Source organism: Lemur catta, chromosome 14 (assembly GCF_020740605.2).
Source record: "Lemur catta isolate mLemCat1 chromosome 14, mLemCat1.pri, whole genome shotgun sequence".
Classification (NCBI taxonomy): Eukaryota; Metazoa; Chordata; class Mammalia; order Primates; family Lemuridae; genus Lemur; species Lemur catta.
Window position 1 is genome coordinate 40981502 of NC_059141.1, and position 21080 is coordinate 41002581.

At 34.9% G+C, this 21080-nt stretch overlaps 1 protein-coding gene across 3 annotated transcripts; it reads left to right on the plus strand.

Moving 5' to 3' along the window:
* Window positions 1-657: 657 nt before the first annotated feature.
* Window positions 658-18155, plus strand: CDK1 (cyclin dependent kinase 1). 3 transcript variants are annotated; one of them, XM_045567839.1, is made up of 8 exons: window positions 658-777; window positions 2886-2947; window positions 7768-7924; window positions 8744-8867; window positions 11229-11399; window positions 14967-15130; window positions 15256-15397; window positions 17155-18155. In XM_045567839.1, the coding sequence occupies exons 2-8, from the start codon at window positions 2911-2913 to the stop codon at window positions 17251-17253; spliced, it is 894 nt and encodes a 297-aa protein (XP_045423795.1). In that variant the 5' UTR covers window positions 658-777; window positions 2886-2910; the 3' UTR covers window positions 17254-18155. The 3 variants fall into 3 exon arrangements, with proteins under 3 accessions (XP_045423795.1, XP_045423796.1, XP_045423797.1); XM_045567840.1 differs by having other exon boundaries at window positions 692-791; XM_045567841.1 differs by having other exon boundaries at window positions 777-832.
* Window positions 18156-21080: the final 2925 nt, after the last annotated feature.

A 21080-nucleotide genomic window follows, 5' to 3' on the forward strand; every position in this document is an offset into this window, starting at 1 on the left:
TTTATTTAAAATGCTTGGGAAATACTTTAACATTTAAAATATTTTTAAAAATTTTTCAATAAATAAAAATTTAAACAAAATTTTAAAATTTAAAAATGAGGTAGAAACAAAGCACAGCTATATATATCATATACTATATATATACTATATATATATTATAATCAAAATTTTTTCTTTACATTTTTGCGTATGTCTTTTGAGTTTTCCATTATTTCCCTCTTAAGGTAACTGAAAAGGGATTCTTGGGCCTAGCCCGCAGATCACTTATTTAGAAAAACGTAACTATACACTCCTAACCTTAAGTATTAGAAATAAAAGTAATGGAATCTCGATGTAAGTATAATATCACTTTTTTGAGGAGCTATTTGAGCGCAATAAATTTTAATTGTGCCAATACAGGGAGAAAAAATTAAAAAGAAAAGTAGAAGGAACAGTCGATTCCTGATGACTAGAAACAGTATGACGACGCTCTCTTGGGATGAAGGAGAGCGCTTGCGCTCAGATTCAGTTGGCGCCCGCCCGCCTGCTTTTTCTCCAGCCGCCGTTTCCTCTCTCTTTCGCGCTCTAGCCACCCGGGATGCCCTGCCCAAGCGTAGCTGGGCTCTGATTGGCTCCTTTGAAAGTCTACGGGCTTCCTGATTGGTGGACCCGGGACCCTTTAGCGCGGTGAGTTTGAAACTGCTCGCACTTACCTTCTAAGCTGGTTCTTGGAAGTTGAGAAAGGAGCGACGGTGACGTGGTAGTTGCCACTGCAGCCGCCACGGGATAATAAGCCGGGTAAAGTTGCTGGGGTCAGCGTCATGCCTGTGGGCCGGCCAGGGGGCCTCGGAGGGCGAGTATTGAGGACCGGGGTGATCTTAGGAGGCCGGGCTGGGGAGCAGGGGTCTGCGTGGGGCAAGGCCGGGATTCTCGAGGGTGGCTGGCCCTTCCCCTGGGCCCGGGTTCCGGGCCTGTGAGCACGGCCGGGCCCAGCTTTAGAGGGAGGCTCGCGGGGGAGCCCACCTTGGCGGGTTACACGGAGGAGTGCTGAGGCTGCCCTGGCCTCGAAGTTGCAGTCTGGGGTGGAGGACAGCTGCTCTCTGGAAGAGGCGCCGACCCGGCTAAGGAGGCTTTCGGGTCGTGGTTGGAGCAACATCCCCGCGTTGGTTCGAGCAAGCAGAGCGCCTGCTGCGCACCAGGCTGGGTGCTAGGCCCGCCCCCTGCGTGCTCAGCGCTCCAGCTCCTGGGATGGAAAACAGGCCCGCGTTGGGGCCGGGTACCGAGAGCCCCTAAACCCAGGCCGCCTGGAGAAACCCATCCGATAAACTTGTGGGCTTTCTCGGGCTTGCCTCTGTGCCCACAGCCCTTGCCCACTCGGAGCTTGTAAGAACACTTAGCCAAGGCACAGAGCCAGAGGGAACATGGGTGTTTTTGTTTTTTACTTGCTGGTTGTTCTATACTATGGAATTGTCAAAGAGTTGAAAAGCTAGGAAATGCCGAGAGACGCAAATGTGTGGTTTAATATCCTTTAGTCATTTTTAACCTAATACTAATGTAGCTAGTGTGCATGTCTTGTGTCCTCTAAAGACCTGGAGGTCTCTGGGTGGAGAGGTGAAGCTATCGATATTTTCCATCCTGCAGCTTGTCGTACAGAGCCCTGGAGACATTCAAAGGCATCCTTTATTTAAAATTGTTAGAACTGGAAAATGGTGGGAGGGTAATTGAACCCAACTTTGAAATTGAGCTAAATTTTAGCTCTCTGTTCGAAGTGAGCTCAAGATTATTGTGCTTTAGGTATATTGAATCTGGTTATTGAGGAAAAAGATAAGTGTCCTAATTGTCTCCTGCCACTTTGTAAAGCTATAAAGTCTTAAGATTGACACACATGACAAGTGTAGTGCAATTTTGTTCATTAAAAATTATTAGTCTCCACTTCTTTTTGGATTTTTTCTTTTTTTTTTTTTTGAGGAGGAATGTGAGATAGAACTTCTTAAGGGTCAGTTATTCAGGTGACCTTTATAATGATTTTGTCATCAGTGGTAGGTGTGTTAGAAAAATCAAGGTAATTATGCGTGGGCTTCTGAAGTTATGTTGGCAAACTTACCATCTGAGGAAGTCTTGAATGTCTGGTTGTCGGCACTTTTTCACTCTGTACTTGATTCAAATATATAGTTTTTTAATTGGTTCTTGACACTGGGTAGGGTATAATTAGAATTTGATCTGTGGATTTGGACTTCTCATTCTTTTCTTCTAGGGTGCCTAGTGATAATTTCTACTCTTGCAAAACGTACCTTGAAAGTCTTGAGCATGTTTGTCTATATGACTGCAAAAAAGAAAGATTAAAACTCATTTGAGCAACTGTAAACACTTTGTTTTTGCAGCTTTAAACAAAATCTTGCTAATGGGTAAATCTAATGTGTGAACACTCTGACCACATTTTAATTCTATACTCCTGTCTTTAAAAAAGTGTTTTGAATCATCTTAAATATCATAAAGCAGTACAAATTCAATCAAATAACATTATTTGTTGAAATATTTGGGTCTTAGTTTGTCACACGCTGGTACTACTTAAAAGTGTTACATTAAAAATGTAATTTTGGTTTTTGTTTGGGAAGAATAGAGAAGTTGATGTCTGAATTTGAGGGTTAATTTGATTGAAGGAAGCTAAATACTGGTATAGAATGCACAAATGTTTCCAATGTTTTAGGAGCAAGGAAGGGTGGGAAAGTCTTATTATTGCAGGAGTCCTTACCCTTGTAAATATAGTTTTAATAACTAATATTTATGGAGTACTTAACACTGCAGTAAGCACTGGACAATACTTTACAGATAGTATCTCATTAAGACTTAAAAGTGCCCTTTGAGTTAGTGCCATGTAATCAAATCAGTTTTTCCCCTCATTTTAGGATCTGCCATACTTATTGATTAACTATGGAAGATTATACCAAAATAGAGAAAATTGGAGAAGGTGAGTGGTTTTAATAATATGTTTTTATAATGATTTCATAATGCTATAACTTTTATGACGTTAACACATATAAATACTTATTAAAATTCAACCTTTAAGGTATATTGTACTAATGTGCATTAATATGTTTTTTTACAGAATAAGTTAAACACAAATGTTCACATTTCAAGAGAATTGAAAAATTGTAATGTATTTTTAGTCTCATAATTATTTTTAGGATGATAAATATTTTTATCTGAACTTTATAGACAAGATACCATAATTGGCTGTTAAACAAATTTAACTTAAATTTCTGTTTAGTTACCATAGGTATAAATGACCTGTCATGTGTACATGTAAGCTGTTCTAAAACTATTTTTGTATATAGTCATTCATTTCCTTTCTGTAGGACTTTAAGGAATATTTAGATCTATGTGGCATAAATGAGGGGTAAAAATATCCTTCTGCCTGTTCGTTGTTTCTTTTTTCCCCCATCAGGACATCCAAGTTTCTAAATAGAGGTTTTGGCATTCTCAATTCTCTGGAAACCAATGTGCTAAAACTTATACAAAATAATTTGCTAATAGTCCAGTTTATGTAGGTTCTACTTGAAGAACATTTTCCTCTGTATTTTTAGTATGCTCAAAGTACTTGACAAATACCCTACCTGACACAGAACATTAAAAAACAAGGTGGGAAATACTGGAAAGATTTAGTATGACGGGAATAACAAGTTAGTGTGGTTGGGTTGGAGGCATGTTCTTTTTTTTTTTTTTTTGGTAAATAAATTTCAATTAAATACCTTAGTATGCCCGTTCTACTAAACTAATTTTGCTGCTGAATTAAAAATAAGTTTTATTAGCATCACTAATGCTTTGTATAGTATGTGTTTCTTAAATCTCTAGAGAATTTAGTGAGTCTTGGTTTTAGTTTGGAGTACAAGGAGGCATTCTTAAAATATAAATATATTTTTCTTTAAAACTATAGAACTCCAAACAGGAGACTTAAAGATTTTACTCCTGAAAAAGGTATTTAATTGCTACTAAAATAGCAGTTAGGAGTGTAATTTTAAATTTAGTCTTTTATAAGTATATAGGGGAGTCATAAGACCCCATTCTTCATTTCTAGCAGTGTGACAGTAGTAAACCTTTTATCTGGATCTGAGACGGTGTATGGAAAGCATTTGAGTGTTTAACTCAGAAAACCCATTGTCTCCATAACTATCTCTTTACATGATAGCCCCCTTGCCATCCCCATGTAATGCCATTAAACTCTAATTTGGATTTCTTTGATATCCTCACATATGCCCTGCTATTTGGCTTATGGCAGTGCTGTTCCTTCTATCTGGAAACCACCCTTTCTCTACAGCTTCACTTTTCATCTCAGTAGTCCAAGACTATTTTGTAGTCCCTTTGCTTCATCCTTAATATCCTTTTTAATTTCTATGCAGTAAGCTCTGTGAGGCTGGAAGGTTGTCTTGTTCACAACTATTTCCCACTGCCTGGTAATAATGCCCAGGCCACAGGTGATACTCAAATATTCCATAATAATACCTGTATTCCTTACATGATTTTCCTGAACTCTATTGTTTCCTCTGTCTCTGGCTTATATTGTCTTGGCTACTCCAGTGCCTGGTTGTTTTGGATTATGTGCTGGATACTGTTTTTGAAAAAATTAACTTGTGGAAATAACTGGAGGCCTAGATGACATTTTCCACACAGAATTTTCTTTTATTTCTGTCAGGTATCTGATCAAAGTCTAGTATTAAAATACTAATTTGAAAGTTTTATGTTTTTTTCTTCAACTTTTTATTTTAAACATTTTCAAACCTACAGATAAATTGAAAGATTTATACAATGAACGTATAATACTTTTACCAAGTTGTTAGCGTTTTGTCATATTTACCTTATTATCTGTATATTAATATTAGCATTTTGTTTTTCTTTCTTTTTTTTTTTTTGTTGAGACAGAGTCTTGCTCTCTTGCTGTGTCGCCCTGGGTAGAGTAGCAGTGGTGACATCCATAGCTCACTGTGACTTCAAACTCCTGGGCTCAAGCAGTCCTCCTGCCTCAGCCTTCCCAGTAGCTGTGACTACAGGTGTGCACCATGATGCCCGGCTCATTTTTCTAGTTTTTGTAGAGGCTTGTTCTTGCTCAGGCTGGTCTTGAACTCCTGAGCTTAAACAATCCTCCTGCCTTGGCCTCCCAGAGTGATTAGGATTAAAGGTGTGAGCCACTGTGCCCCGCCTGTTTTTCTTTTTTTTTTAAATTTACACATTTTAATTATACATATTTATGGGGTACAATTTGATGTTTCAATGCATGTGTATGTTGTATGATGATTAAATCAGGGTAGTTAGCATATCCATCACCTCATGCCTTAATCATTTTTTAGTGGTGAGAACACTCAATTGTTTTTCATTTTGATCCATTTGAAATAAGTTCTAGAGATGTACTTTACCCCTAAATACTTCTTTCTGCATATATATTCAGAAGATCCACCCAATGTCACACCTTTCATTTGGCAGTTAATACCTCAATTGTTTCTAATCTAGAAAAATCCCTGCGTTTTCTCCCTCTTGACATTGAGTTTTTTGACAGCCTAAATCATTTCTTAAATACATGCATACTTATTTCAAATATTACAAAGTTGTCTGTTTTCATCCAAATCATAAAAAATCTTAGTGTTGTCATATTAGTCTTTGAACTCCTGCCTGCCTTAAGAAAATGTCTTTTTGGTTCATAAAGAGTAGTCATGTCCATGATGGTGGAGACTTTACCTTGCATTTAGTGGGCAGTCTATAAATATTTGTTGAATGAAGGTTTTCTGCTTCAAGGCCTGCATAACCTGACCACATCCAACATTATTTGTTCCTTTGTTTCGTGGGATAAAGTCTTCTATTAGTTTTAGACAGATCACAGACGGATCGCCTTCCAGGCTTTTCTATGTTGTGATTGCTTTTACTTCTATAATATCATTAAGCTAATATTTTTCTTTTGCCTCCTTAGTTATTTAGTAATCTACTTAAAATATTTCTATATTTAGACTGCTTGGGTCATTTCAGGGCACATACCATATTTTTCATAAGTAATTTTTGGTGATTAACCAGTAGAATGATTCTACTTTGTTTAACTAAATGTTGAGTGTTGGCCATCAGTTAATCAATTGTTATGAGTTAATTCTGAAAATTATTTACTACTGGATAAGACTGTACACTTGAGGGAGAGGAAAGAATATTAGAAGAAAATTAGTTCTGAATTTTTGGTCAATTTATGGTCAATAGCATTAACTGCTATTTGACCATACTATGCAAGTAACTAATCTTCCTGAGACTGCTTTAACAGTGTGCCAGATGAGTGTGCTACTGGTGTACCTACTTTTTGTACTGAATGCAAGAATAATTTACATCTCAAAAAAATGTACAGATTTTAAGTGTACAGAAGAAGGCCTACTTTTAAGGATGGCTGTGAGGATCAAATATAATCAATTCTCTTTTAATCTGGAATAGTTGTGGTTATTTAAAAGTCACATTTAATCCAAAATTAATTCAAAGTAGTATAAAGTAGTTTTTATGTCAAAATATATTTTTAAAATGACACCAGTATTTAGGAAGACATAGATTTGTCTAGAATTTCTTTAAAAACAAAACAAACACATTAGAGCTGGGTGTGCTGGCCCAGGCCTGTACTCCCAGCTACTCTTGAGGCTGAGGCAGGAGGATCTCTTGAGCCCAGGAGTTCAAGGCTGCAGTGAGCTATGATGATGCCACTACGCTCCAGCCTGAGTGACAAAGCAAGACTTCGTCTCAAACAAAACAAAAAAACCCCATACGTTGGAACAAACTTTATATAATTTCAGTTTATCACTGACCAAACCGCTTAATATTATACCTAAGCACTTAATAATGTGTTAGTGGTTCTTAGCCTTTTTTGAAATATGCTACCTTTGGAGAAACTCATAAAAACCATAAAATAGACCTTCTGCCTAGAAAAATGCACTCTACTCAATTTTGAAGTTATCAAAAGCAAAAGGTATTCAACAAAATTTTATGTATAGTTAAGGGGTTCAGGACTTTCCTAAACTCCAACCTGAGTTTAAAAAGTACTTATCTAGGGAATTGAGTGCTGCATGTGTATGATGTTAGCTAACTAGTTTTCTCTCTTATTGTATCCACCTCTCCCAACCCCACTATCCCTTATATTGACACCGTTCATTATCTGAAGCCCATATATCAGTGTTTTCATCAACTTCTGCATAGGTATGAGGCTTTCCTAGTATGTAGTAGATAATGTGATCTTTATCAGGTTTAATATTTAATAAAAACATATGGCTTTTTTAAAATTGCCATTCCTTTTATGGATAAGGATTGTTGAGTATGTGTTTTGAGATACATATGAAAATGTTTTGAAAAGCATAGAGCACTCTATGCAGAATTTTCTGAAAGTGTCAAGGTGACTCTTCAGTAGTATTTCCTGAGCCCAAATCTTTACACTGTATTTATGCCTGTTTTATTGTTGGGTAGGATATTTGGCAGGAGGTAAATTTCAATTTGCAAAAGACCCATTTACTTCTCTAAAATGTGCTGGAACATTAATGGTAATTTAAATGTATGGGAAACTTGTGATGACTCCATGAATTTTATTTCTAAACCATATACATGATAGGTTGTAGTTACTCTCCATTTCTTTTTGGAAGCAATGAGAGTATAATTATGAGTAAGATACTTCCATCTGGCCACAGCAGACATTTCTATCATGTGACACCTTATGGGATTCAATCACTAAAAAAGTCTCTTAGTTTGTGGGGTGTGTTACATAGCAGATAATTTACTTTGTTTCAGGTACCTATGGAGTTGTGTATAAGGGTAGACACAAAACTACAGGCCAAGTGGTAGCCATGAAGAAAATCAGACTAGAAAGTGAAGAGGAAGGGGTTCCTAGTACTGCAATTCGGGAAATTTCTCTATTAAAAGAACTTCGTCATCCAAATATAGTCAGGTATGGTATAATATCTGAATTTAAACCATTTTCCGCATACTATTTCAAATGTGAATTTCAATGTGGAAATTTTTACATTTGCTTACTTTCTGGTCTGACCTTGCTGAGTTGAATATAGCCCTACTATGTTTGTTAAATGAGTATGCTGGGATAGGTATAAGAGAATAGACTGTTAAAGCAGCAACAGTTAGAGGAGCTTGGTGAGTAGACTAGTGTTTGGGGCTGGAAAAGCAAGGTAAGAGGCCATGGGAGGAAAGGACGCCCTTTCCATAGAGCTTTGTCAACTCTCCCACTCTGGGAGCTCTAGTCTCTAATGACCCCTTAATCAGATGCCTAGGACAGGTAGCTTGGTCAGATGAAAAAGAAGGAAAGAATTGTTTTTTCCTTTAAATATTTGGATTGGGTGTTTTGGGGGAGAATTGTCTTCCTAACAGTCAAAGTTAGAATTTAGTTGTATTTTGCTGGCTCTGGTGATAGAGAGTAGCTCTGAAGGTGAGGTACTACTTTAAACTTATTTATGTAATTTACTTCAATGAAAAGACAAAGTCTGAGCAATTAGTCGCTAACCCAGATAGTTCTTTCGGAATACAGATTGTTTATAAGTTAGCACCTCCTTATGAGACTTAATTTTAAATTGCTGCCCTGAGATTCCTTCCTAAAATTTTAGTTTTTTATTAAGGTGTTCGCTATTAGGGGAGCTACCATATCTTTCTCCAGTTTTTATTACAGCCACTAAAATTTGTGGAGTAGTTTTATTTTGTGAAAGAGAGAGGTCAAAAATGTTTGTTGGATTTTTCGTGTAATTGTTTTATTTTTCAGTCTTCAAGATGTACTTATGCAGGATTCCAGGTTATATCTCATCTTTGAATTTCTTTCCATGGACCTCAAGAAATATTTGGATTCTATCCCTCCTGGTCAGTTCATGGATTCTTCACTCGTTAAGGTAAGAAGCTTACGTAATTTTATTAATACTTAAGCACTGTGAATATAAAGCGTCTATATAGAAGTCTCTGTGTTTTGTGGGATTATGCTTGGAAAAAGTGTTAGAAAGTAGAATGAGGAAGAATTTCATTTTCCTCCCTCACAGTCTACATAGGTTAGAGTTACCTATTTTATTACCAGATAATGCTTCTAGTAATTGAAAAATAGTGCCTGAGATAACAGCACTGATGAGTATGGTATTATATTGTTGGAAAGTAGGGTACTCCAATCTTTCTCTGGCTGTCAGATAAGTAAAACAGAGTAACAAAAGCCTGGGGCAGGGTGGTGGTAACAGGTTGTTTAATTTTACCTTGGTTTTGAATATGTTTTGGTTAATTTATTATAGACATTTATTACATTTCAGTTAAATTATAAGCATATAGTTTTTTTTTTAAGTACTGAAGTATATAAAGTAAAAGTGTCTTATCTTACACCAACTCTACCAAACCACTCCTGAGGTAGTCACTGTTTTATTCATAATCTTGCAGACACTTGTACGTCCACTTTATATGTGTATAAATGTACTTTACAGAAATGGGATAATTTATGTATGCACATATATACACACATACATACATATTACTTTTCCTTTTGCATAAAACATTGAACACAGATCTGCCTATGTCTGTTTGCGTTTTTGATATAATTATTTAAACCAGTTCCATACTGATGGACATTTAAGTTATTTTCCGGCTTAGTCATTGTTGGTCTTAGGAACAATGCTGCGGTGAATATCCTCTTTGTGTGCAAACTTTATAGGATAAATTTTAGAACTAGAATGATCAGTTGAAGATGTTTATTAATATTTAAGGTCTCGATAGATATTGCCAGTTGCCCTCTAAAAAATTGTAGGAATTTATTCTTAAACATCCATGGTATATAAGAGTTACTGTTTTCGTACATTATTGCCAAACCTTGGTTTTATCAACTTTTTAAGTATTTTATCTATTATGTGAAAAAGGCATATTAATTAACATTATTTTAATTTTATATTTCATGCCATTTAACATTTTTAATATGTAGCCATCTACAGTCTGTACATTCTCCACTGATTTTTCTATATTTAAATTGTCTTTGATAATCTTATATGACTGTTGAACTTTCTGTTTTTTTGTCTTGCTTAAGTCTTCCTTACTGAAAGATCATATATGATCTTCCATGACAATGCATGATGATATTTTTCTGGTCATTTCAGTAGATATTTCCCTCCGCACATTTTCATTTTCAATTTTGGATGGATCAAGATTTATTTTGGTTTAAAAACTGGGGTGCAGATCCAAATATTAAAAAAAAAAAACTTTTTTCCCAAATGGCCGGCCAGGTCTGATTTTATGTACAGACAGTCCCTGGCTTATGATGGTTCGACTTAAAGTTTTTCAACTATAGTATGGTGCAAAAGTGATCAGTATTCAATAGAAACCATACTTGGAGTATCTGTATAACCATTCTGTTTTTCAGTATGGTATTTAGTAAATTACGTAAGGTATTCAACACTTTATTATGAAAAGGCCTTGTGTTAGATGATTTTGCCCAACTGTAGGCTAATCTAAGTGTTTTGAGCATGTGTAAGGTGGGCTAGGCTAAGCTATGATGCTTGGTAGGTTGCATTAAGTGCATTTTTGACTTATGATATTTTTAACTTACAATTGGTTTATCAAGATGTAACCCCATCATAACTTGAGGAGCATCTGTATTATTTTCCAATTTTAAACTTTGTCAGTATTTTCTTATTTGTACTTTATATTTTTATAATATCCATGTTACTTCAAATGTCAATTACATTGCCTTTGGCAAAAATTGTCTTGTAAAGCACTTATCTCTGAACTATTAAGCAGCATTTCATTATAGCCATTTAAATATATAATCATAATGTCTTCTTTGCCATTTCTTTGGGAATCAGACCAGCTTTTCCAATGAGGAAATAAATGTGTAAAGTTGAAAGATAGAAAAGACCGACCTTATTCAAGATAGACATAGAGTTGGTATAAGTATATGGAAGAAAATTCAAGAAACTTTTATATAGAAAACTAACTTGTAACTTAAGGGTGAGGGACTAAAACTAAGTCAAAGAAGACTAACTGAGTTAACATGGACATAGATATGTCCCTAAGGTGAATATCTTTTTCTTATTTATACAAATATGACATTGTACGGAAATGGGCTTCCCACCCACAAATGTTTGTTATAAAATGGCCTGAAAGCTTTGGTAGTCAAATTATTTCTCTGTATCATAATTTCTTGTATCTTTAAAACAAACTAATATTTTGGAAAATTATATGTATGTGATATGGTTAAGATTCTAACTTATATTTCCTTTTTCCAGAGTTACTTATACCAAATTCTACAGGGGATTGTGTTTTGTCACTCTAGAAGAGTTCTTCACAGAGACTTAAAACCTCAAAATCTATTGATTGATGACAAAGGAACAATTAAACTGGCTGATTTTGGCCTTGCCAGAGCTTTTGGAATACCTATTAGAGTATATACACATGAGGTAAGTAGAATAGTGTTTTTTGGTGCTTTTGAATGTGTGTGACTGCTGAATTATTTTCTCTATTTGTTATGTGACGAAAGAAATAAATATTTCTACTTTGTACCAGTATCAATTTATTGCCTCTCAGCTCCAGATTCACCCTTCATTGTATGCTATGTGAAAAGAACTAAATCCTTTAAATATTTTTTCTTTGCCAGCTGCTGTGTAGCTAAGATCAGTAGAGGGTACTGGAGAGGCATTGCAGGAGGAAGGGATTTTCCTTGTTATAGTTTCCCCCCCCAAAAAAAAATATTAAGGGGGGACAAATGCTTTTGTTACATGGATAGCTTTTATAATGCTTGAGTCAGGGCTATTAGTGTGCCCATCACCCAAATAGTGTTCATTATACCTGTTAGGTAGGTTTTTACACTTCCTCTACACCCCCTTCTGATTGCCAACGGCTTTTACTTCTCTCTGTGGCCATGTGTGCCCAATGATTAGTTCCAAATTATTAGAGAATACATGTTGTGTTTGTTTTTCCATTCCTGGGATACTTCATTCTTACTATAGTTTTTAATATTCTCCTTATTTCTTACTTGTCAATCTCATTATCCCATTCCCTATTAATAGTTTAATTCTTTATATTAAATTCTCCCCATTCAAATCACCATGTGGTTTCTGTCTCCTGATTGGACCCTCTCTGAGATATACTCAGATTGAGTAAAAGACAGATTTTGTTGCTTAAGGAATACTATTTCTGATACATTTAGAAACTACTACATATAATTGTTTTATGAGTGTTGTATTGCTGGGTTGGCATTTTTAGTGTTTCTGGAAGGAAAGGGAACATTGTAAAGGATTATTGAAAAACCATGCTGTGGAGTTGCTAACCTTGAATCCAAAGACTGTCTCCAGATCAAAACTTACAACAGTGCTCATCTGGTTAGAGGTCTCGGCTTATTGTTGTCCCTTTTATTATTTTTCCCATGGCTGTAGAAATAAATTAAGATTAATTGGTTCTCCTTGATTTAAATGCTATTGACCTCATTAGCTTTGGTTAGTGGTGATATTTTTGTCATTTTGATAGATTAAATATACTAAAATGGTTAGTTCTAGACCACTATTAAACTTATTTGACTTATTCATGTTTCTTTTTTCTTTAATTTAAAAAATTATTTTTAATTGACATATAATTGTACATATTTATGGGATATAGTGTGATATTTGTATACATGCATACAATGAGCAATGATTAAATCAGTAATTAGCATATCTGTCAAACATTCATCATTTCTTTGTACTGAAAACATTCAAAATTCTCTATTCTGGCAATTTGAAAATACACAATAAATTATTGTTAACTACAGTCACCTTTACAGTACGATGAAACACTAGAACTTATTCCTCCTATCTGGCTGTAGTTGTATCCATTAACCAACCTCTCCTTATCTTACCCTTCCCAGCCTCTAGTAACCATCTTACTATATTTCCATGAGATCAACTTTTTTGGTTCCCACGTATGAGAGAAAACATGCGGTATTTATCTTTTGGTGCTTGGCTTGTTTCACTGAACATAATGCCCTCCAGGGTCATCCATGTTGCTGGGAATGACATGATTTCATTCTTTATAGCTGAATAGTATTGCATTGTGTATGTGTGTATGTGTGTGTGTGTGTATATATATATATGTATGTATATACCACATTTTATTTATCCATTCATTTGTTGATGGAAACTTAGGTTTGATTCCATATCTTGGCTATTGTGAGTAGTGCTGCAATAAACAAGGGCATGCAGATAATCTTTTCGACATGATGATTTTTTTTTTCTTTTGCATATGTACCCAGCAGTGGAATTGTTAGATCATGTGGTAGTTCTGCTTTTAGTGTTTTGAGGAACTTCCAACAGTTTTCCATAGTCGCTATGCGTTACATTCCCACCAACAGTGTATAAGAGTTGACCTTTCTCCACATCCTTGCCAGCATTTGTTATTTTTTGTCTTTTGGTGATAACCATTCCTAACTGGGATGTGATATCTTATTGTGGTTTTGATTTGCATTTCCCTGATGATTAGTAATGTTGAGTACTTTTTCCATACGCTTTTCCGGCATTTGTATGTCTTCATTTGAGAAACGTCTGTTCAGATCATTTGCCCATTTTTTAATCGGATTATTTAGGGGTTTTTTTTTTGCTGCAGAGTTGAGTTCCTTATATATTCTGGATGTTAATTCCTTGTCAGATGAATAGTTTGCAAATATTTTCTCCCCTTCTGCAGGTGTCTCCTCTGTTGTTTCCTTTGCTGTGCAGAAACTTCTTAGCTTGATATAATCTCATTTGTCTACTTTTTGCTTTTGTTGCTTGAGGTTTTGAGGTCTCAACCACAGATTTTTTGCCTGGATCAATATCCTAAAGTGTTTCCCCCATGTTTTCTTCTAGCAGTTTCATAGTTTCAGGTCATTACATTTAAGACTTTAATCCATTTTGAATTGACTTTTGTATATGGTGTGAGAATAGGGGTCTAATTTTATTTTTTTGCATATGCATATCCAGTTTTCCCAGCACCATTTTTTGAAGAGATTGGCCTTTCCCCAATGTATGTTTTCGGCAGCTTTGTCAAAAATCACTTGATTGTAAGAACATGGATTTATTTCTGAGTTTTCTGTTCTGTTCCGTTGGTCTATGTGTCTGTTTTAATGCTAGTACTATGCTGTTTTAATTACTATAGCTTTGTAGTATATTTTGAAGTCAGATACGTTGATGACTCAAGCTTTGTTCTTTTTGTTCAGGATTCCTTTGGCTATTTGTTTTAGAAATGTTAATTCTTCCAGTTCATGAAGGTGGAGTGTTTTTCCATTTTTTTTTTATCCTCTTCAATTTCTTTCATCAATGTTTTATAGTTTTCATTGTAGAGATTACACATCTTCATTAAATTTATTCCTAGGTATTTTTTTTGTAGCTATATTATAAATGTGATTGCTTTCTTGATTCCTTTTTCAGCTAGTTATTAGTGTCTATAAACACTACTGATTTTTATATATTGATTTTGATTTTGTATCCTGCAACTTTCTTGAAATAGTTTATCAGTTTTAAGGGGTTTTTTTGGTGCAGTCTTTGGGCTTTTCTATATGAGATCATCTCTGCACATAGGGACAGTTTGACTTATCATATCCAATTTGAATGCCCTTTATTTCTTCCTCATGTTTCTTATTCACGTTGTAAATCATTTACTATTTTAGCATGTAAACAGTACCTGAACTCTGTACAGTGTCACCCCAAATCTGTTGTCAGTGTTTTTGGTTTTTTTTCCCAGGAGAGATAAGGCTCTTAACTATTTTGATCCCCTCACTTTAATGATTTGAAAAGCAAGAAAAGATTTATTTTACACTTTTATCTGTTTTTTTCTTCTGATGAATAGAACTTAGAAATGAACTTAGAAATTAATCTTCAATTTTGTGTATTTAATTGACTAAAATAGTATTGTTGGTGGCAATCACAGCCTTCTAAAGGACAGCCCTAACATATAAACGTTTAAGTTTGGGTAACTTAATGCACCACATTTATTCAATGTAAAAATTTGCTTTATAATAGGTAGTAACACTCTGGTACAGATCCCCAGAAGTATTGCTGGGGTCAGCTCGTTACTCGACTCCAGTTGACATTTGGAGTATAGGCACCATATTTGCAGAATTAGCAACGAAGAAACCACTTTTCCATGGGGATTCAGAAATTGATCAACTCTTCAGGATTTTCAGGTATTTATGTTTTATACCTAAGCTGTTAAAAACTTTTAAGTTAAATAATAAAGACAATATATATGTAATGATGAGATTATATTTACGCTTTAACTAAGAATTTTTTGTTTTCCTATGGTTTTTAGAGCTTTGGGCACTCCCAATAACGAAGTGTGGCCAGACGTGGAATCTTTACAGGACTATAAGAATACATTTCCCAAGTGGAAACCAGGAAGCCTAGCATCCCATGTCAAAAACCTGGATGAAAATGGCTTAGATTTGCTCTCGGTAAGGTGTGGGAAATAGGAAGGAACCAACATTTATTGAGCTAGATGTCTGTTATGTCTATTGTATTACTAGCTCCCGTTTAGATATCAAGAAACACTAGTAGTTCTGACAGGAGGATTTAGCATTAGTGTTTTTTGGGGTTTTTCTTGTTTCACCGGTAGGTATGAGCACTGAAGAAGAGGCCACGGTGGGTACACCTTTATGTTGTTTGTAAGTTGCTGAAATGTAGTGGCCTAGAAGCCTTTCTAACTTTTTTGTCTCTATTGATTTATCCTAAACATACATATTTTCCTTATTGCTTGATATTTTTAATTATTAAAGCTATTTGCTTCCTGAACTCTATTTCTCACTTTGTGCCTAGTTTCTTCATCAGAAAGGTTAGAGGGACTAATTTAGTTAAAAATCTTTCCCCTATATTATATTGCTATTCCCAACTAACACTTGTTTTCCGTATAAACAAGACAAAAAAAAAAACCTGTTAGGGTAAAAACGAAATTTTCCTGGGCCTGCTTTAAGAAGCTTGTTTTAGAATAGTATTTAAATTTTGAGATTTTAGGAGGAATGAATTTTTATAAATTCCAGTAAAGTTTTGTTAGGTGTAAACAAAAATCTATTGCTATATCATCAAATACATATTTTGATTGGTCTTTGGGCTTCTTTTACAATTAAGAAATCATTATGCCACCAAATTAAGCTCAGATTTCCCAAAAATCAGGTTCTTCAGTCTAGCCACAATTGACATCTTGGACTGCATAATTCTTTGTTGCTGGCACTGCCCTGTGCATTGTAGCATGCTTAGCAGCATCATTGTTCTCTACTCTCTAGATCCCAGTAGCACACTTTCCCCAGTTATGACAATAGGAAATGTCTTGCTAAAAGTCCCCTGAGGCACAAAATCTGCCCCAGTTGAGAACCATTACTACAAATCATAAATTAGACTTGGTTTCAAATTTGAGCTTTACTGTACCATAGCTCTATAAGCTTGGGCAAGTTCCCTTGACAAAGCCTCAATGTCTTCATTTGTAAAATGGGACTAATATCTACCTTTTATTGTGAGGATTAAGTAGCACAATTTATGCAAAGCACTTCATACAGTGCTGAGTACATGAGTGTTCAAATGTAACTAATAGTAAAAATATCTCTAATCTTCTGCTTGTTAATTTGGTTTTCTTTAAGCTTAATATTTCTTTAAGATGAGTACTAAGCTTTATCTAGCTTTTTCTGATGATATATAAATTAACTTTAACATTAATGCTAAGTTGTCTGAACATAATTCATTTAATGACTCATTTTTATATGTTTATAACACATTGTGCTGTGGGTTTTTTTTTTTTTTTTTTTCACTTGAAACTTGTTGGGTGCTATATCAGAAACCACTGTAGCTAATTGCCACCATTTCAAGAATGTTGTAAATAACTCAGATGGCCATTTAATTCTCAAGGTAAATATAATTAACTAGACATCTTTCCTAAATTTATGTCTTGATTTTAAAGCTATCTCTGAATGCTTGTGTCTTAACATTTTAACAAAAAGCTTACTGAGATATCTATGATTTATGGGGATTATTCTAGAGCTTGTGGGTGAAATGTGGGGGGTGAGACATTTATGGTTTTGTGTTAAGCTAATGGAAATGCTCATTTAGTAGATTTTCACTAAAATTATTAGTTTTGGTTTACTGATAGAAAAGTTAAGGCTTTATGGAGATTTTTTAAAAAATGGTTTATTTCCTAAATATCTTTTTTCTTTTTTTCCCCCAGAAAATGTTAGTCTATGATCCTGCCAAACGAATTTCTGGCAAGATGGCACTGAATCATCCATATTTTAATGATTTGGACAATCAGATTAAGAAGATGTAGGTTTTTGACAAAAAGTTTCCTCATTATATTGAGAACAGATAGCTGTATTTTTTACTGTTAACTCTGTCTGTTTTTGTCTTGTATATTTTTCTTTTCTTTGTTGTAAAACTTAAGCTGTACTTCATCTTCTAATTTCAAAAGTATAACTTAAAAATGTAAATATTCTATATGAATTTAAATATAATCTGTATATGTGTGTAGATCTCACTGTGACAACTATTTGTTACTATAATAAAACTATAAATCTAATATTAATGTCAGGAATTGGGAAAAATTTGAGTTAGCTTAAATCATCTCAATCCTTACAACAGTTCTATTTTCCTATAGTTAAAGTACTAGAATTTAGGAAAGTGTGCTGAGTTCAGTTTCATAATGCTTTGAAGTATTTTTATGCTCTGCTTGTTTAAATTTTCTTGTCAGTTTCTTGCCATGTGGTAACTATACAACTGGCCTAAAGATGAATATTTTTCTGCTGGTATTTCAATTTATGACCTAAATATTTAAGCGCTTGGGATGAGAACACAATACAGATTTGAGAAATGATGGCTAAATTTACAGGCGTTTTCAATAACTTATAAAACTAACATTAGAGCATGCCAAAGTTTGCTAAGTTTTACAATCAAAGATCAAGGGCTGTCCACAGCAGGGTAAAACAGTTTTGAAAATTTATGAACTATTCTATTTTTAGGTAGGTTATGAAAGCTTTTTGTCTAAGTGAATTTTTATGCTTTGGTCAGAGGTAATAACTGTAGAGGAAAGAGTTGCTAATCTTGGCTTTCAAGTGTGAGTTAAAAATAATTACAGATTTTGACATAGTGTTAGTAGCCTTCTAAAAAAGGTTCTAATGTACAAGTATTTAGCTAAAATTACTAGCTTTAGGAATTAAATTGTTTAATTAATAATGCTGCTCATTGTGATTCTTACCTATAAGCAGCCTAATTTAAATTATTTACCACATCAAGAGAAATATAAAGTAGTTTTACACTCTGTGGAAGAATGTGTGGGTCACTTTCTTTGGCAGTGGGGCCTGTAAGATATGTGATTTGGTTGCTTTGTACCAGGGTCTTTGGTAGAAGCCAGTCTACTGTAAGAGAATGTAGAGGCTATGGGTGGAAGTTATTTGGGGTCCTATTGTAGAGGGTGGTTTAAGATTTCATGGTAGGCATTTGGTAAATGAAAGATCACACAAACATTGGAGATGGTGCAATGGCATATCTACAGGATTGTGTTTCCTTATCTATGAAGTGAGGCATTGAGCAAGATCTGATTTTCAAAATGTGGATTGCAACCCTTTAGTCATTCAGGACCAGCATTAAACACCAACTCATCCCCCACCCCAATGTAGAATGGAAACTATCAGTGTGTCCTATATAGTTAAGTCTAAATATTTCTTGTTACTTTTGTTTCACTAATTGCATATTAGTGGGTGGTACAAATGTCCGGGGTGTTAAAGATATGGTAGAAGCAGCCTACAACCTCACTGCATTTATTCCATGGAGTCTATAATTGTTTGAAAAGTCAGTAACACATCAATTTAGAGCTGACATGGTAGACCAGGGAAGTAAGATAGGATGGTAGAACACTGTCATCAATTGCCATTATGAGTGACCTACTTTTATCCTGTGTCAGCTTTGGTGACTACGTGAAAAGCTACTGAATTAGGTCCTCATCTAACGCATATATTTTTAAATTAGTGTGTGCAGTGATACTTCTGGTCAATTTAATTTTAAAACAGAGCTTGGCTCTAGGCCAGTGGTTCTTAGGTCTGTTATATGCTGGAAACGTGGAGCTAACTCTGGTACTACCTTAAACAATTCTGACTTTGAAAATTGTGACATGTATCCCAGGAATCTATTTTTTAAGAATTTTTTATTAATACATAATAATTGCACATATTCATGGAGTACATGTTATATTTTATACAAGCATATAACAATGATCAAATCAGGGTAATTGGGACATGATTCACCTGAAACATTTATCATTGCTTTATGTTAGGAACATTTGAAAACTTCTAGCTATTCTGAAATATAACAAATTATTGTTAACTATAGTTGCCCTGTTGCACTCTTGAACACTAGAACTTTTTCCTTGTATTTAACAGAATTACCCCTTCACCAACACCTCTTCATTACCCCTTCCCACCACACTTACCAATCTCTAGTAGCCACCGTTCTATTCACTACCTCCTTGAGATCAATTTTTTTTAGGTTCCATATACGAGTGTGAAAATGAAATATTTGTCTTTCTGTGCTTGGTTTATTTCACTTCTAAAATAGATTCCTCCAGGAATCTGTTTTTAGAAAGCTCCCCAAGCTGATTTTGATGAAGCCAGTTATCAGTTTGATGGTGAGTTTGACAATTTTGGGCTTTTATCTAGTTTTATTTATCTTAAAACTTCATGGCATCATGTAATATCTTTAACCTATTCTATTTGTTTAATTCTGTACTCTTTAGTGTGGGAGAAGGCTGTATATTTCATATGTAGTCAACAATGTAAGACTTTCACATACTTGACACAACACTGATAATTGCTCTAAAGAGAAAATCTTTAATGTTATTCCTAGTTCTAGAGGAAAGGTCTTTATTTTTTAATTTTAAATACATAGGCTGTAATGATGCAGAGAAGTTAATACATAATGTATTATATAACAAAATCTTACTAATTTATGTGGGCATGGCATATACAAATTAAAAGTTTTTATAAGGTATTTTAGAATTGAGTTAATAAAATAACCCAATAAATAATTTTTAATTAATAAAATATTTTAAAGTATTTGAAAAGACTTGAAAGCTCTACTGGATGGAATAATTTTTTTTTTTTTTTTTACATTAGTTCCTTTAGCAAACTGTAGTTCATAATATGTCAACTTTAGTCTCATTCATGTTTCAATAGTTGCCATATTCAAACTGAAGTCAGTGAGGCTTCATAGGACTATAGAATCATTCCACATTGTGGACGTTGAGTGATATTTGTGGGATGTCGAGGGAAGGGAGGAGGGGGCATTGTTTAAATAGGTTTGGGAGAAGATGGATAAAATGATGAATGATGAAAGGGAAAGTGAAGGACCCTCAAGAGGGAGAGGTATTTCAGACTTAAAAATAGGGCCCAGGAGAAGGCAAAGGTGGGTAGGATAGTGATGATACTGACAAGGATTGTGACTTTGGGGAAGGAGGTGGCATTTAATGAAGGTTTTGGAAGCAAGAGTAGTTGTCAGTCCCATGCCATGGTGTGAATACCAAGTTTCTAAGACAGAAGCTTCAGAAGAAATGTATTGGGAGTCATGGGCCTGGTCGAGGAGGAAAAAGGCATCACAAGCAATAGCAGCATTACTCTAGAATGCTGAATGTCAGTGGTTTTCAAACTTGGATTAGATCTGTTAAAACAAGATTTCTGGGCCTATTCTTAGTGTTTGTGATTCAGTGGTTCCGGTGTGGCCTAAGAAAATACTTTCCTAACCAGTTTCCAAGTAATGATGGTTCAGGGACCATGCTTTGAGAATCACTGTGTAGGTGGTTCTCAATTCTAGAGAGCTGAAGAGAAGCTTAACTATTTGGTCACTTTGTCAGGTTTGTAGAGGAAGCACAGAGGTACTGAAGGAGAAATTAACCTAAGGGCATGCCTAAGTTCAGAGGTTGAACTAGAATTGGAACCTAAATCTTCCGGTGTCATTGTTGAGAAGATTGGTATAATGTGAAGATTCCATGCTTCCGAGCCACACAGATTAAGATTTGGTTCCTGGTTCTGCCATTTATGTCTGTAGCTAGTTCCTTTGATTGTACAATGGAGGTAATAAATAAAAATCCTACTTTGTAGGATTGTTGGG

Excerpts from the sequence above, each read along its gene's own strand:
- CDK1 (XM_045567839.1), top strand. The coding sequence starts at position 2,911 with ATGGAAGATTATACCAAAATAGAGAAAATTGGAGAAG. Across the intron at positions 7,925-8,743 it reads CGTCATCCAAATATAGTCAG|TCTTCAAGATGTACTTATGC; the intron begins GTATGGTATAAT and ends TTTATTTTTCAG. Across the intron at positions 15,398-17,154 it reads ATGGCTTAGATTTGCTCTCG|AAAATGTTAGTCTATGATCC; the intron begins GTAAGGTGTGGG and ends TTTTTCCCCCAG.